Below are 16,155 nucleotides of genomic sequence, written 5' to 3'. Positions count from 1 at the left end.
TAACCGGGTGCAGTGGGCCTTTTCTATTAGTGAAATTAATGGCATGATCCTTGTAGGACTCTGGATATTTCAGTGGCTGCTCTTAAAATACAAGTAAGTAAAGCAAAAACTCTTAGATGTAATGGCGAGGGTGTCGACCCCTGTCAGATGTCTGATGTTTATTGCAGATGCCTAATTTTTATTCGGAAATTAGCCAGTGGGCTTCAAAGAATATTGCTACTTTTGTTCTTTTTTTTTTTTAACTAGAAAAAAAAATGCTGTCTTGTTTGTTGACCACATGGTACAGGCAGCATTCATGGGAATGATAGATGGGATTGTCAGGGATAATGGTCTTCTGTTTCCACTTAAAAAGAAAGAAAGCCCTCAGACACCTTCAAGAGAGGACGAGCTATTGAATCACAGGTGCACTACCCAGTGTGGGTGTTGTTAACCCATCTAATAAAGACCAGACTGTTGTCCTAAAGCACTGTGGAAGGACTGACTGTAGTACAGCATTTTCCCACAATGAGTCAGAAATTGGAACTTGAACAAAAGCTCATTAAAGCTGTTGCACACAATAAATTTACAATAGGTATTCATGGAACAATTGGGTTATTGGGAAAATGACACCCTTAGGGTATAGCTTTCCTCAGGTAGCTAGAATGTGGATTAACCTGCATGGATTTTTACCTTCTAAAAAGTGTGTCACATAAAGCATTGTATGATGGTTGTAGCCAAGTGGCTCCTGGTTTTATATAGGCACCTCCTTTTCATTTCCCATGGACCCAGAATGACTTGACATATTCCACTCTACACTCAGGAACCCTTGCAAGCTGGCTGGCTGGTTGGCTGGTTGGCTGGCTGGCTGGCTGGCTGAGTTCTATAGCAAACCAACCACCTGCAAGTGTCCTGGTCATTGAGTTTCTGATGCTTCGTTAGTAGACCTTGAATACTGCTTCCAAGAATAGGCTTGGGAATTAGCTCGTTAAGGAATTACCTTTCTTTCTGATGGGATCTGCTACATGACCCCACTGTGTTGCTTTTAAGAAAATCACCAGGAAATCACCTTCAATTAAGAAAATAAAAGACTGACTGAGAATTTATACCGTGAACATCTTTATACAGAAATGCTGAGGGTTTTGTTTTTTTCCCCTGTATGTTATATGTAAGGGCCTTATCTTTTCATATTATGAATCTGCAGATAGAAGTGATTACATTTCCTGAGTTTTTGCCAGTGAAGTTATATCAGAATTTGTGAAAGGGGAATGTTTATGATGATGTCTGTTTTGGAAATAGTTTGGCAGTCCTCAACTTTTTTATTTACCTTTTTTTTATTATTATTAATTTTAATGAACATTTACAGAGTCCTCAAGTTTTAAGGAATATTTCCAGTCTCTCAGGGAATTATAACTTTAGAAGTAATTCCATTGCTGTTCTAAGGAAGTGTCCTAATTCTTGACTAATTTCTATAAAGCTTGTTTCTTTTTCTGTTTTTTTCTAGTAGAGAATTTGCCTCAAATCTATTTCCCTTCAAGCTTTTTAATTTTGTGGGGGTTCTGGTGGTTATTGTCGTTACTAGTATATTCATTTGTAAGTTTAAATGGTTGAATATCAATAAGCCAATGCATTTGTGTCTTGGAAAAAAACTAACCCTGATCTGGGACCCAGAAAGCCTGGCTTCTGGCCATGACCGTGTGTTGGGAGGTTTGAATGCATCCTAGACCTCAGGAGCTTTGTTTTTCTTATGAATAATACAAGGGCCTCCAAGTTTAAATTATTTATATTGTACTATTACTGAATGAGCCAATTATGTTTGAATTTTAGTAGCTTGGGGGAGTTTTATTTTGTCCGAAATATATTCAACTCAGGACTCCTTTAAGTCCTCCATCGGGGTGTTATGCAGGCAGGATCAGGACATGAGAAGTGGCCCTGATAGAATCCCAGGTATTCTTCCTGCCCACATTCTGCCAGACCACATTCCTGATTTCCTGTCTTCCTCATTGTGAACGCATCTCATTGTATCTGGTTGACCAAACATGTGAGAGATAAAGAACACTAGAATGGCACATTGTCAAGCAGTATGTATTTATGAATGACTCTGTTCTTCCTCTCTCAAAGAAGGTCAGGGTGTTTTTCAGTGGCAGAGAGACCATGCATTTCCAGCTTGCTGGCGTTTGCAGTGTAGCAGTTTGGTTTATCCAGCATTCTGGAGAAATATCCCCCCCGGTCATAGGCTGTTTGCTTTGACAGAGATTTAATGTCTCCCTCTTTTTGCGGTTGACTTTTCTGAGTCAGCCCCTCTCCTCTGCCTCATGTAGAATATTTGTCACTCAGGAGTGATGTTTGTCAAGAACACCTTTTGCACAGCTCCTGTGAGTGAAGCCATCTGGAACAGTAATTCCCAAAAGGTCCTTCTCAGTCTAGACAAAGGCAGGTAGGTCATCGCCCTATTCTTATCTCTGTATCTTCTGCTTTGTAGAGAGTAATCAGAGGCTGAAATCGTGGGAATGATTTATTCATTAAGAAATTAACTCAGGAATTTGACTAGGTGTTTGAGGTCCTAGTAAACCTGGATGGAGAATTTGTGACATTGTAACAGTTGGATCTAGCCTTGTGTGGCACACAGTTACCCTTAACTGTTAACCAGAAATTGTGTTTTAACACTTAAAAAGAATATTTTTAGCTTCCTTTTATTCTGACCGTTGCCCCCCCCCCCATGTTGGTATGTATATATACTTATGTATACATGTATTCACGCAGGATGGCCATGACATTGAGAAGTGGAAAGCAAAATTCTAAGTAATGTTGTCTCCTCATTTAGAATTGGACTTTCAAGCCACTGACTAGGAAAAATGCCTGGGAAATTTTTGCATTTGTATCAGACTTGACAGCAAAACAGGTATCCCTTGTTTTAAGAAAGCGTGATAAAGAGTACATTAAACTTACAGAGTTGATAGCACCCGAAGACCTAGGACATTTTCTTGCGTAACCAAGTCATGGCTAGCACAGCAACACCTGTGTGTTACACATGTGTCTTAGCCCAGTTAGGATCATGTAAACACCTGATAGCCAAGGAGCAAGGTTAGGTAATTCCGAAGTTAAGGAATTTCTCATCACCTGATGAATTATTACCACTTGGTGTGGGGCTCACAGGGTCTCAGGTTCAACATGCATAAAACCAGTTCTGGATTGTTTTCCACATTGTTGTTCTTCCTGTTTGGCCAGTAATATTTCCTAGATCCCAGGAGAACAATCAGCCACCTTCTCCCCAGTCTTGACACTTGCTGTTATGTGTCATCAAGTCAGAACTGACTCACAGCTGAACCTCCTCCAGGTTCTCGAAGGCTGTAAATCACACGGGAGTTGATTGTCCATTTTTTCCCCCACCCTGAGGAGCAGCTGATGGATTCAAACCTCATGCCTTTGAATTCTCAGCACAGTTCCTTGCCAGTAGGCTACCAAACACTCTAATCTTGTCACTATACTCCATCAGTTCAAAATCTGTCAGTTCTAACTTCAAATCCATCTCCTTAGTCATTCGTATTTTTTAGCAGTGCCTCGTGGTAGCGCCAGTGAAGTCCCAAAATGTTAACGTGGAGCTCCTGGGACTTCTCAGACCCCATGCTCCCCTCTCATGTCCAGCCGCTCCGCTCTACAGTTTCCCTCAGACCCATCAAGGTTATACCATATTCCATCCTTCACTATTAGACTTTAAGTTCCTCAAGGGAAAAGGCTAGATCCTGTTAAGGATTCATCTTTGTATCCCGGCATCTAAGTCACTGCCTGCACATTGTTGTTATGCACTGTCTGTTGGAACTGCCTCATGACTGACCCTCCAGAGGATTTTTAGTAACAGTAAATTGCAAGGGAAGAGCTTGCCCATCTTTCTCTCTTGGAGCAGTTGATGGCTTCAGACTGATTAAAATGCTTTCATTTATGCATGTGAATCATATTTACATTTTGGCCTCCTATCCCCAGGCACTGTTGGAAGCCCTGTGGTGCTGCAGTGCACAGAGGACTCAAGAGGTGCTTGGCCAGGTTAAGACAGGCAGTGATCAAATAAATATATAGAATCAGAGATAGGGAATACTGGGGAAAGGAAGGTCTTTGAGGTGGAATAATTGGAAAAGGTATCTTATGAGGTACCATTTGAACAGAGACCCAAATCAAAGTGGGAGAATGCCATGCAGGAGTATGGGGGAGGAATGGCCCAGACAGGAGCAGAGTAAAGCAAATGTGGTCGCCGAGGCTGCTTCTGGAACAGCCCAGAGTCCGCGTGGGTGAAGTGAGCTGCTGGCAAGTGGGAACATGAGGTCAGAGAAGGGTAGACGGTGGATCTGCTCACGTCTTGGATAAAGCCATGGATAAATATTTTTAATTTCACTCCAGCCATGACGACAAGGCATTTTAGGACAAGCATAAAAGCAGATTTGTCTTTTAAAATAGCCACTTTGGCTGCAGTAACGTGACTAGAAGAACAAGAATGAAACTAGAGGTCTGGTTTGAATGCTTCGGCTGTAGTAGACCAGGTGGGGGATGATCCCAGTTTAGACAGGTTGATGTTTAGAGAGCACGTTTCATGCAGGTGTGACGGACACCTCGAGTTCTCTAGAAGCCATGGCACCCTTTAAACATAGAACTGCCTGACTTTTATAGTCATTGGATCTGCTGTTATTACAGTTTCTTGAGATTTCTTTGTGTCCTCTTCCTAGTAAATGGAATATAATGAGATAGAATCCACTAATGTGGGATCTTGCAACTACTTGATTATATTTTATTTCAGAGCAAAATCAAGCCATGTAGCTATATCCTGATAGGTGCTTCCTACCATGGCTGCTTTGGAATCAGAAATTTGCTTAAAAGGAATATTGCATATTGGTTTGGGCAAAGAGGTGGAGGTTGGTGTCAGGTGTTAGTGAATCTGCTGTGACTTCCAGGCGCCCCGTGTGTGACAGATGGAAGCCTTGTCTGATCTTGGGCGCTCCTCACAATCTCTGCCGTGCCTGGGCCCGTTGTTGCAGTCACTGTGTCAGTCAGTCTTTCTTCACTGATAATGTCTTTTCCCAAGGACTGGCCCCTTCTGACAGCATGCCCAAAGGATGTAAGACAAAGTCTCATAACCTTTGCTTTTTACAAGCATTCTGGCTGTATTTATTTGAAGACAAATGAGTTGGAGAGGCCTGTGAAGTAAATATAGATGAGTGGCTTCTTATAAATTGATCCCTTGCCAAAAGAAAAAAGAATCAAAGAAGATAAAGTTATGGCAGATTCTGCCTAAGACCTGACATAATAATTATTTTGAGAAAGTTACAGAAACTTATTTCTGTTTCTAAGGGACTTTGTGGCCCTCATGGCATAGTGCAGTGTGCCTTGGGCTCACCCAGAAGTCAGCAGTTCCAATCCACCAGCAGCTGCACAGAATAAAGCTATCCACAGTCTCTTCTCATAAAGATTTCCAGCCTTGGAAACCCATTGGAAGGTCGCCATAAATTGTTGGTTTTAGATGGATTGTGATTTGTGCAAAAATGAATAACATTTTCCAGTGTGGCATTTCTGGGTTTATCCTCTAAAAGTGCGGGGATGGGTTTTTAGATGTTTGGCAGCATGATGTATGATTTTATATGTAGAGATTGTTTTAAAAAGTATTTTCTATTTCAGCCTTTAGGAAATGTTACAACCACATTTATCTAGAGAATTTACTTCTCTCTCTCTCCCCCCACCCGTGTGTGTGTGTGTGTGTGTGTGTGTGTGTGTGTGTGTGTGTGTGCGCGCGCGCGCGCGCCCTCAAATAGGATCTGACTGGTACAGGAGGAGATTATCCCTCCTTCCTAAAACAATCATTGAGCTGATTGGCAACTGTTGCAGTCAAATACTAATTTGGCTGATTGGGCTAGTGCTTTATTTAATAGATGAGAGACTTTACTAACACTCTTATTTCATTTTAGCCTGTTTTCATTCCCTCACTGCTTCTTTTCACTTTAAACTGATTGGATCAAAGTACTTAATCTACTTCCTCCTCTAATCCCCAAGGTATTTATGTCAGCATTCCCCCCCCCCATTGTTATAAGTCTTTGATGGTTGTTATTACAGTTCTTAAAAGCACTTGCTATAAAGCATTTGATATAAAGCAGGTTGCTCCAGCTTCCGGTTTAATGGAATTGCTAAATTCCATAAACACTTAAAGCTGACTTTGTTATAAATTGTTGACCCTACAACAATCAACAGTGAGGGAGCTCTGGTGGCCTCTAGTGGTAAGAAGCTGCACTGCAATCCCACAAGCACATGGTTTGAATCCATCAGCAGCTCTGAAGGGGCATTCTACTCCCCTGCAATTTAACTGCCTCTGAAAACCTGCTGGAGGTTTAGCTGTGGGTTGGTTCTCACTAGAACACACACAACAATAACATCTGTGAACAATAAGGAATATCAGGATTTATTTACATTTACTTACTTACTCAGCAAGCATCTTTGTAGACTGTTGTGCTCAAGCTGAGGCAGTGAGCAAAACATTGTTACATAAAGATGGCATTTTTGTGAGTTCTCACAGGAGCATCTCAGTTTTTGACACCATATTTTCCCAGCTCTACCCAAGTATGAAAGCCATACAGTTAAAAATGTTCCAGTGTTACTACAACTTGGTGAGACATTGTTGCCATTATTTGACTGATAAACTGTCATCTTCCTCCCTAGTATGAAAGCCAGGAAAGAGTGCAGAAATTGTCTTTTCCTCTCTTTCTTCTGTTTCTACTCATGTGCTTGCTTGAAGTCTGTTTTAGCCTATCTCCTTTCATCCATGTTACCGGAAATAATCCCAAATCCATTAGTATTTAAAGAACAAGTTGGGGGTTTTTTTACATGAATTGTACAATTTGATTCTCTGAATCAACACTTCATATAATTAGCATTCTTAGAGAAGCTGGTGACGTGCCCAAGGTTCCAGAAAAGTAGATTTTAGAGGGTGAAGGTCATCTTTTTTAAGTCCAAGTTAGAAATTCCCTGACCTCTAGAGATGAGCTCTCAGAGTAGACATGGTGACATAGATTCCAGTTGCACTGGACAAAATAAAAAGAGATTGATCTCATTTCTGATAATAATGTTTATGTGTTCCAGACAGTGAGGAAGTCATGTGCGTTTGCTCCAGGGTGTATCTGCTGACTGTGGCATCACTGTAGTTTTTAGGAAATGTACTTAGCCCTGTTTGAATACCTGGCTAATTGCTAGCCTGTAACCTGTTAGGAGGGAGCTCTGGTGGCCTAGTGACAAGGAAGTGCACTGCAATCCCGAAGGTACGTGGTTGGACTCCACCAGCTGCTCCACAGGAGAAGGTTGGGCAGTCTCCTCCCGATTAACAGCCTCTGCAAACCCTCTGGAGGGTCAGTTCCAACTGGATGGTGCACAACAATACAACCTGTTAGGTGTGGGTTGAGCTCTACCCACTGGGCAAAATGCCAATTTCAGTCTTAATTCTTCACAGAGATTGCTGACCAGGAGTTTCTAACCCTATTCTTTACTTTCTGTTTTTCTCTCTTACCTTTGTCTCTGAACCACCGTGATCCTGGACTGCCAAACTTCGAATGAGAACCTGTTTTCTTCTCTCCCTGTCCCCTTACTTCGTCAGACTGTCTGGCTTTGTGCCGACCTCTCCTTCCCCTCCCTTCTCCTCTCCTCTTGCCGGGCTCCCCCCCATACCTGAGTGAGGAGGGGCAGTCGCTGTAAGGGTTGGTGGCAGCTTCCGCCCAACTTCCCTTGCTCCTCATTCTCACTTTTGCTGGGAGTCTAGTGAGTTCTCACCTTCTCTAATTTTCGTCATGTCAAGTGTCATGACCTAAACACTGGCCTGAGCCCTAGGAACTGGATCCATTCTCTGCGGTTTTCAGCAGTTTGAAAAATAAGCATTAAATGAGGCTTTTAAACTGAGAACACAAAAGGATGGGGCAGGGGATAGGGAAGCCAAGAAATTAATTTTATTTCTATTTAGCACAAAAGAAAATTGACTAAGTAATACATCTTGCTTAAAAGGCAGTTTGAAAGAAAGAAATATATACTCTCCTCCTAAAAAAAAAGGGAGATAGAAATTCTCATATCAGAGAGAAGAATAGTGCTAACAATTGAAGTTCATGTGTTGTTGGTATTATGTGCCATCTAGCTACTCATAGCGACCCTATGTACAACAACAGCTCTGAAGCCTGCCCTGTCCCGAGCCAGTCTCACTGACTCCAACACACTTACCCTCAATACCCCCGTTAGTATATCAATTAATCTCATCCTGGGTCTTCCTCTCCTGTGCTGTCCCTCTACCCTTCGAGAATGATGTTCTTCACCAAGGACCAGTTTCTCCTGGCCACATGTCCAAAGTATGGGAGACAGAGCTTCAAAGTCCTTGCCACCAAGGAGTAGCTTGGTCTTAACTCTCTCCAAGACAGACCTGTTTATTCTCTTGGTGGTCCATGATATGTTCGGTACTTTTCTCCAGCACCACAACTCAAAGACATCACTTCTTCTGTCATCTTTGGTTATTGTTCAGCTCTCTGATGCATAGCAAGTAATCGTGAAGGCCATGGCCTGGATCAGGCGCACCTTAGTCTGTATTTGTTGTGTTTTTTTAATGATGTCACCATTTGTCTTGTATTTTATAACATGCCAAAGATTGCTTCTTTCCCCCCTCTTTTCTTGAGAGGCCATTCTGGTTGTATGTAAATAGTCATAGTCTTGATTAGGAACTCACTGCCTCTGTCCACCACCAGCCATCGGTATGATGATGACAATTGGTTATGAAGTTACGGTATCAGTCTTACATGGGAAGATCATCCTAGTTTAAACACCACCCTCAAGCTACTTAGCTGACATAACATTGTTTCCTCACCTTTAGAATGGGAACAGTAATAGTGTCTGTCTTGATACTATTGTGAAAATAAAATATTAAGTGGAAGGCCTTTGACAGAACACTTGGCATCTTCCTGGTTTCCAATCCTAACTCTGCTCGTTCTCCATTTCAGTGAATGACAGAGCTGTCCTGCCCAGTTCTCAAGCTAGACATCTTGGGTTTTGCTTGTAATATTTTGTTCACCCGCTTCTGATTTATCTACAGCTACCACAGGTCATGGCCTCTCCCATCTCCTAACTGGGTTCTGCAGGACTTCCTCCTGTGCACCCTGTTTTCCCTCCTCCTCCTCCCTTAACTTGTCTCTTGACTCAGCAGCCAGAGAAACACCAAATCAGCAAATGGCCTTCTTCACACACCTCGTCTTGTGGTAAAGCCAAGTCTTCAGTGTGATCCAGGGGGTTTTATCGGATTGAGTGCAGTTTCCTCCTGGACTTGACTTCAGCACCCTGCTACAGCTCCCTGGGCCCCAGCTAGTAGACCGTGTCTGGAATCTTCTCCCTCAGTGTCCTCGCTGGCACTCGCCCTCGTTCACAGAAGGCCTTCTGTGACAATCCTCATTCCTGACTAACTGACTTAACCTTATCCTTTAGCACTTGCCTGACTTGCTCTACGTTGTGCTTATGGATCCCGTCTGCCTCTACGAGCAGAGCATATCAGCACCATGAGGTAGACCTTTGGTTCAGTGTGTTCCCTTTTGTTCTCGGTGCTTAGATTACTGCTCATCACATACACATTCCTGATGTGAATAAATAATGGCAGCAGCTGACATGCTGAATGTCGTACAGTGTCGTCCTCTGCATCTAGAAGTGAATAAATATTAGCCATTGCTAATGATGTATGTTGTTACATTTTTAGAAAATTCTTCTTAAAATTAAATTACGTTAATTTGTTATTGTTGTTTTTGATTGCCTTTGAGTCGAGCACTACTCACAGCGACCCTGTGAACGAAAGACCTGAAGGCCCTCTACAACTGTTGACATTTATCAAAGTTCATAGTTTCTGGAGGCATGTTGTTTAGGAAGTGGATGCCGCTGCTGCTTCCAAACCTGTCATAGAATGTTATTGGTTGAGTAGGAGCCTGCGATGCATAGTAAGCAGCTCTGAACCCTTCCCTGTCCTGAGCCACTCTCACTGATTCTGATGGACAGTGCAGGAGAGGGAGACATTAATATACCTAAATTAATTTTTTAAAAATTGAATTAACTTTTAAAAGTTCTGTATTAGCCCCAGAACAAACATTAGTGGTAATAGCTGTGACTGAAAGAGCCTCCAGAAATTTGCTTCAGGGCAGATAAGTTTTGATAAAAGGAATAAATAAGGAATGATTACTCTAGTAGTGAGTATACACATATAAACACATACTTAGATATTACTTTTTTAAAGCCTTAAAAAGGAAATACTGAACAATTTTTTTTTTGCAATTGTATGTATGTTATTGGAAATAAAGCAAAAGTCCAACTCATTATAGCAAATTGATTTTCATTCTTAATTGTCTTTAATAGGTCATTTTTAGCTTCTCTTTCATATTTTATAGGATAACCTTCCCCCCTTTGTCTTACTATATAATCTACATATAAAACCAAAAACCAGACCATTTGCTATCAAATGGTGTCAGAGACACCCCATGTGTGTCAGAGACAACTACTCCATAGGGTTTTCAGAGTTAGACTTTTCAGAAATAGATTGTCAGGCCTTTCCTTCAAGGTACCATACAACAAAAGCGTGTTCTTGTGTCTTAGTGGTAAGGAGTTACACCATCAACCCACAGACAAGCAGTTCTACTCTATCAGCTGCTCTATGGGAAAGCACAGAGATCCTGTATGAGGCCAGTGGCACCTGATCCATTCAGAGACCACAGGGACAGTGCTGTGGAGCTGAGATCTAGGACAGGAGAAGCTGTGGGAGGTGAGGCTGGGGAACAAGCTAGTCAGATCACCCAGGACCTCATGGCCTTGGTAAAGGATTGAGATTTTCGTCAAAGACATTTGGCAACTGTTGCAGGGTTTTAAGTGACATAATTCTCGGAAATATTTTTCAAAGATTGTTCTGGCTATGCTAAGTAGATTTTGTGGAGGCAAGAGCAGAATTAGAAACAAGTCTTTGTGGAATTTTGTGAAATAGAGAATGTTGAGAAGTGGATGATATTTCAGAGTGACTGATTAAACATATGGGGAGCTGGGAAGCAAATTTAACGGGCTGCCAAGTACAAACAATAATGAAAAATTGACACATTCCATTTTAGATATTTATGTGATACTAGAAGGAGGAATTTTTCCCCCCCAGTACTTGAGTAATGTAGTTACCAAATTAGTACCAGAATGCTATTTATTTTATAGAGTTGGGTCAGTATATATGGCATAAAACACTAGTGAAAAATCTAAATTTTTTAAGATGTTATAGATTTTGAAATATGACTCTAATGTGTGAGGGTTTTGGCTCACCTGGAGGTGCCAAGCAGTGTAATCTAAAAATACAAGTGTGATTTCTTATGTAATACTAAGTGGTTTCTCTGAATATGTTTTACTTGTGTAATGTATTTCACTTAAACTCTCTGAACCTCAGTTTTCTAGTCTGTAAAATGAGCATCACTGCCATGCACTGCAGAGTTTTAAGAACTAAAGGAGCCTGTAAAGATAAAATTTCCCAGCACAGAGACTGGCATGGAGATGGAACTTGACGGAATGGTAGCTGCTGTTATTACCATGTCAGGGACATGCCTTTTTCCCCAGCCTCTTAACTTTGAGAGAAAAATACTTCCAAAAGTTGTAGGTGATAATCATTCTGATGTCCATTCTTTGCACTGTTTTGTAGCCTTTTCATTTATTGAGTGGTGCTGTGCTAGGTAAGGAGTTGTGTGGCCAGCCCAACGGCAAGAGGTTCTAATCCACCAGCTGCTCCTTGGAAGAAAGATGGCAGTCTCCTCCCATGCAGTTTATAGCTTCTGAAACCCTGCTGGAAGGTCAGCTGTGAGTTGTTTCCAGCTGCGCAGCAGTGACTTTGGCTGGCTGGTGGAATAGTGGTTAAGCATGAGCTACTGAGAGTTCAGTGATTTGAGCCCTCCCACCCATCACCACCACGCAGGAGAAGAAAGTGGAGTTCGCCTCCATGCTGGTTACAGCCTTGAAACCTGTGAGGCAGTTGTGTGCTCCTACAGGGTCACTGTGAATCAGAATTGATGAGGTGGGAACACGTTAGGTTTTGTATTTTCTGAGGGTTTTTTTAAACCCCTTTTTCTGATTATTAAGAGAAGAGGTATCCTTTTGTTTGTTTGTTTCAATTGAAATTAATTCATTTCTAAAGGAAGTTAAATAGTGAAGGACACAAAGCAAGTTATTGTTAGAAGTAAAACTAGTATCTAAATAGGTTGCCTAATCATATCACACCACTAGATTAATAGGCAAAATCATGATAAATGGAGACAAAGATTGGAATTGTCAACAATTTCATCTTATTTGGATCCGTAGTTAACACTCTTGGTACCAGCAGTCAGGAAATCAAAAGAGGTATTACATTGGAAAAGTCGTCTGTCAAGGAGCTTTCCAAAGTACTGGGGGGCAGTGGTATCAGTTTGAAGACTTAGGTGTGCCTGATTCAAGCCATGGTCTGTCCAGTCCCCTGCTATGCACCTGAGAGCTGGATGGTGAATAAAGAGGATAGAAGAATTGAAACCTTTGAAATGTTTTGTTGGAGAAGAATACTGATTATATTACTGACCACCAGAAGGACAAACAGAAATGTGTGGGGGTGGAAATACAGCCAGAAAGCTCCTTGGAGACAAAGATGACAAGACTTCACCTGATATGCTTCGGACGTGTTGCCTAGGACAAGCTAGTCTTTGGAAAGGGACATCAAACCTAGAAATGTGGAGGGTCGGTTAAAGAGAGGAAGACTCAGCCACGTGGATGATACAGCACTGCAGTGGACTTGAGTATGTCAGAAGTTATTAGGATGCACAAGGTACGACAGTGTTCAGATCTGTTTTTCATAGAGTAACTGTTAGTTATACATGACATCACCTAACAGAAACAATAACTGAAAGATTGGTGGTTTCCCATAGTCTGTGGAAAAATGATATTCTCTTCTTATGAAGATTTCTAGTCTGGGATACCCAGTAGAGGACTTGTGTGAGTGGGAACCAACTCAGTGGCTGTGGTGTGGTTGTGGGGTTCTTTTTCTAAAATATTCATTGTTAAGTACTGTCAAGTCAGAACTGACTCCTAGCTGGCCCTCCTGCAGGTTTTCAGAGGCAGTAAATCATGCAGTAGCAGATCGCTCATCTCTCTCCTGTGGAGCATCCTATGGTGGATTCTAACTAGCTGCCTGTGGTATGGAAGCGCAGCTCCCTCCTGCTAGACCACCGGAGCGCCCATATTCTGGATCTTCATAATCAAACTTTATTTGAACATTTCTTTCTTTCTTTCCTGATTTTTTATTTGTTTTTCTTAGAAACGATGTTTATGAATCTGTCACTTAGATACTCTAGAAAAGATTAGACAACTATGACCAGATAGACATTTCTGTAAGCTAGAAGGTGTTTACACTGGAAGGTGTAAACATTAGAGAACAGGCTACTTTAACCCTGAAGGAGAGTGTGTCCTCTTTGAGAATACCATTATTACTTGGTGACTAATGATTATAGTATTCTTGATGTTCATTTAACTCCTAGCAATCAGTGTTGTCTCATGACTGTGTCCTCAGTGTCTTTATTCTGGCACCATTACATGTTTAACCTTTTCCTTTTTCACACATTTTGAACTTTTGCACAGTAAATGTCCTTTTTTTATACTGTATGTTGAAGATATTCCAAAGTTGATTTAAGTAAATGCCTAAAGTGGGAAAATTCTTACAAACAACCACTTCTAACTTATTGTCTGCTATTAACACTGATGTAATAACATCAAGTTGACCGTGGAGGGAGTGTTTCTGTCTTTGATCAGTGGCAACTACTGATTGGTTGAAAATGGGAAACAATAATATTCACCTTTTAGTTTTTCTCTTAAAGCCATTTCCATGATGATGATGGGACTCAATTGTGTTTTTATTTCAGTCATTCCTGATAAATACAAAATTTGAAAAAATAAAATTATCTGAAACGTAAAGAAAGGTTTGCCGTCTTACATATAGTCAGTGTGGCAGAATCTTCAGTATTTTTTACTTTGAAAGTATTTTTTGTAGAATAATTTTTCTTATCCTTTGTAATTCTTTTCTTGCACTTTGTTAGAGGAATCTGAAGCCGTTCATTCCTACTTAGCTCTGACTGTAATTTAAAATATGGAAATGCCAAGTGTGTGCATCTGTCCATTCTTTGAGTGCCATGAAGCACTCAAACAAAGTGACTTTAAGATTGTAATATTTACCATAATTGAGGAATAGATGCAGTCACTCTTATATTTTCTTCTTCCAAAGAATTTAACAGATTTAAACTTGACATTTTTCTGTCCTGAGTATGAGATGAAATTGCAAATAAACATACTTGAGCCAGGTGGGTAAGGAGCATGTTTTCCTTTTAAGAAAATTTATGATTTTATAGCTGACAGTGTAAAACTGACTGCAGTATTTTCTTTTGCTTTTTCTTAGTAAAGATACTCTAATACTTCCCTTCATATCTTGCTTAATTGCATTATGCTTTTCATGATACTTAAATCTTGGAAGTATATACAAGCCTTTCCAAGGTAGCTTTGTTCTAAATGAATGCTTGTCTTATTTAGAACAAAGCTACCTTGGAGGTGAGTGGTATACACAAACAATTTCATCAAGAGAAATAAGCAAAGAGGCTTGTATGAGAAGCAATTCTGAGCCAGTATCAGACTGTAGGTAAAATGACAAGATACCTGTACATAACTTGTATGAGCTGTGCAGTTGTAATTATTTTTAAATTGACTTTTTAATTACACATGACTGGATCAGGTGCACCTTAGTCTCTAGACTGACATTGTTGCTTTTTAGTCCTCTGGAGAGGTCTCTGACATCCGATTTTCCCAGTGCAACTCGTCTTTTGATTTTCTGACTGCTGGTGCTAAGAGTGTTGATTGTGGAGCTGAGCAAGGTGTAATTGTTAACAACCTCAATGTCAGTCTAGAGACGAAGGTATGCCTAATCTAGGCAATGGTCTTTGCAATTTACTTGCTATGCATCAGAGAGCTGGACAGTGACTAAAGATGACAGAAGAATAATTGATTTCCTTTGAGTTGTGGTGCTGGAGAAGAGTCTTGAACATACCATCAACTGCCAGTAAAACAAATTGGTTTGTCTTGGAGAGGGTGAAACCAAGTCTATCCTTGGAGGCTATGATTTTCAAGCTCTGCCTCACATACTTTGGGTAGATGGCCAGGAGAGACCAGTCTTTGGAGAAGGACATCATACTCGGAAGGGTGGAGGGACACTACAGGAGAGGAAAACCCTGGATGAGATTAATTGATACAATAACTGGGGCAGTGGGTTTTGGTGTGTTGGAATTAGTGAGACTGGCTCAGGCCCAGGGCAGGGTTCAGAGCTGCGGTACATAGGGTTGCTATGGGTCACCGGCGACTCAGTGGCACGTAACAGCAACAACAATTATATAAGTTCTGTGTCATTCTTGTTCAGAAAGATGGGAGTTTTCTAGCTCCACCAAACTATCAGTTAGAATGCCCAATCTGCATAAAAATAAAACTGCACCATGCAGTAATTAAATATTGTAGGAGGAAAAAGCGTCGACTCTTTGTAACTTTTCCTTGTCTGTTTAACTTAGCTTGTCCTGGGTCAGTGTAAACTTGAACTCCTAAAATGATTGAGGGAGGAGAACCTCACAGAACCAGTTTCCTGGCCCATGGTAGAGCAACAGAGAAGGAGAGGGGAGAACTTCTCGTCCAAAGACGTGAATTGGCTTCAGTGAGGCTATATTTGTACAAATTCACATGGGATTTGATATTAGAAGTTGTCAAACTCACTATACATGGCTCTGTGCAATACCTAATTATTTCTTAGAACCACTAATAAACATGAAAGTGTTTCTAGTTCTAATTCTCACTGATTTTCTGTGATTCTTCCACATACATAGCCCATACATTGCACAGCTACCATTTGTGCCTGGTCTTGGGCTATGATTTTTCTTCATACATTAGCACTCAGTTGGTTCCTGGTTTTCTGATTAAAGAGACTAAGGTTCAAAAAGTCAGTAGTGTGTACGTTGTCAGGAGGCAAGGAAGGCCGAACTGGAGAGAGGTGAGATGCAGTTTCTCAGGAAGACTGTTTGCCACACACAAGGCTGTCCCCAGAATCACGAATCAATCAGCTTTGGGATCCCCAGACCC

General features: G+C 41.1%; 1 protein-coding gene across 1 annotated transcript in view; it reads left to right on the top strand.

The window, feature by feature from the left end:
* The first annotated feature begins 6 nt into the window (after nt 1-6).
* LOC102875446 (phosphatidylcholine:ceramide cholinephosphotransferase 1-like) overlaps nt 7-16,155 on the top strand; it is a 41,929-nt gene continuing 25,780 nt past the window's right edge. Inside the window, exon 1 of the mRNA XM_006880310.1 lies at nt 7-93. Within this exon, the coding sequence (XP_006880372.1) occupies nt 44-93 (50 nt within the window). The 5' untranslated portion in view covers nt 7-43. The remainder of the gene's footprint in view (nt 94-16,155) is intronic.

Source organism: Elephantulus edwardii, unplaced genomic scaffold, assembly GCF_000299155.1.
Source record: "Elephantulus edwardii isolate Elephantulus edwardi_28Jun2011 unplaced genomic scaffold, EleEdw1.0 scaffold00007, whole genome shotgun sequence".
In the NCBI taxonomy this organism is placed as follows: Eukaryota; Metazoa; Chordata; class Mammalia; order Macroscelidea; family Macroscelididae; genus Elephantulus; species Elephantulus edwardii.
This window is presented reverse-complemented; position numbering and strand designations above follow the sequence as displayed.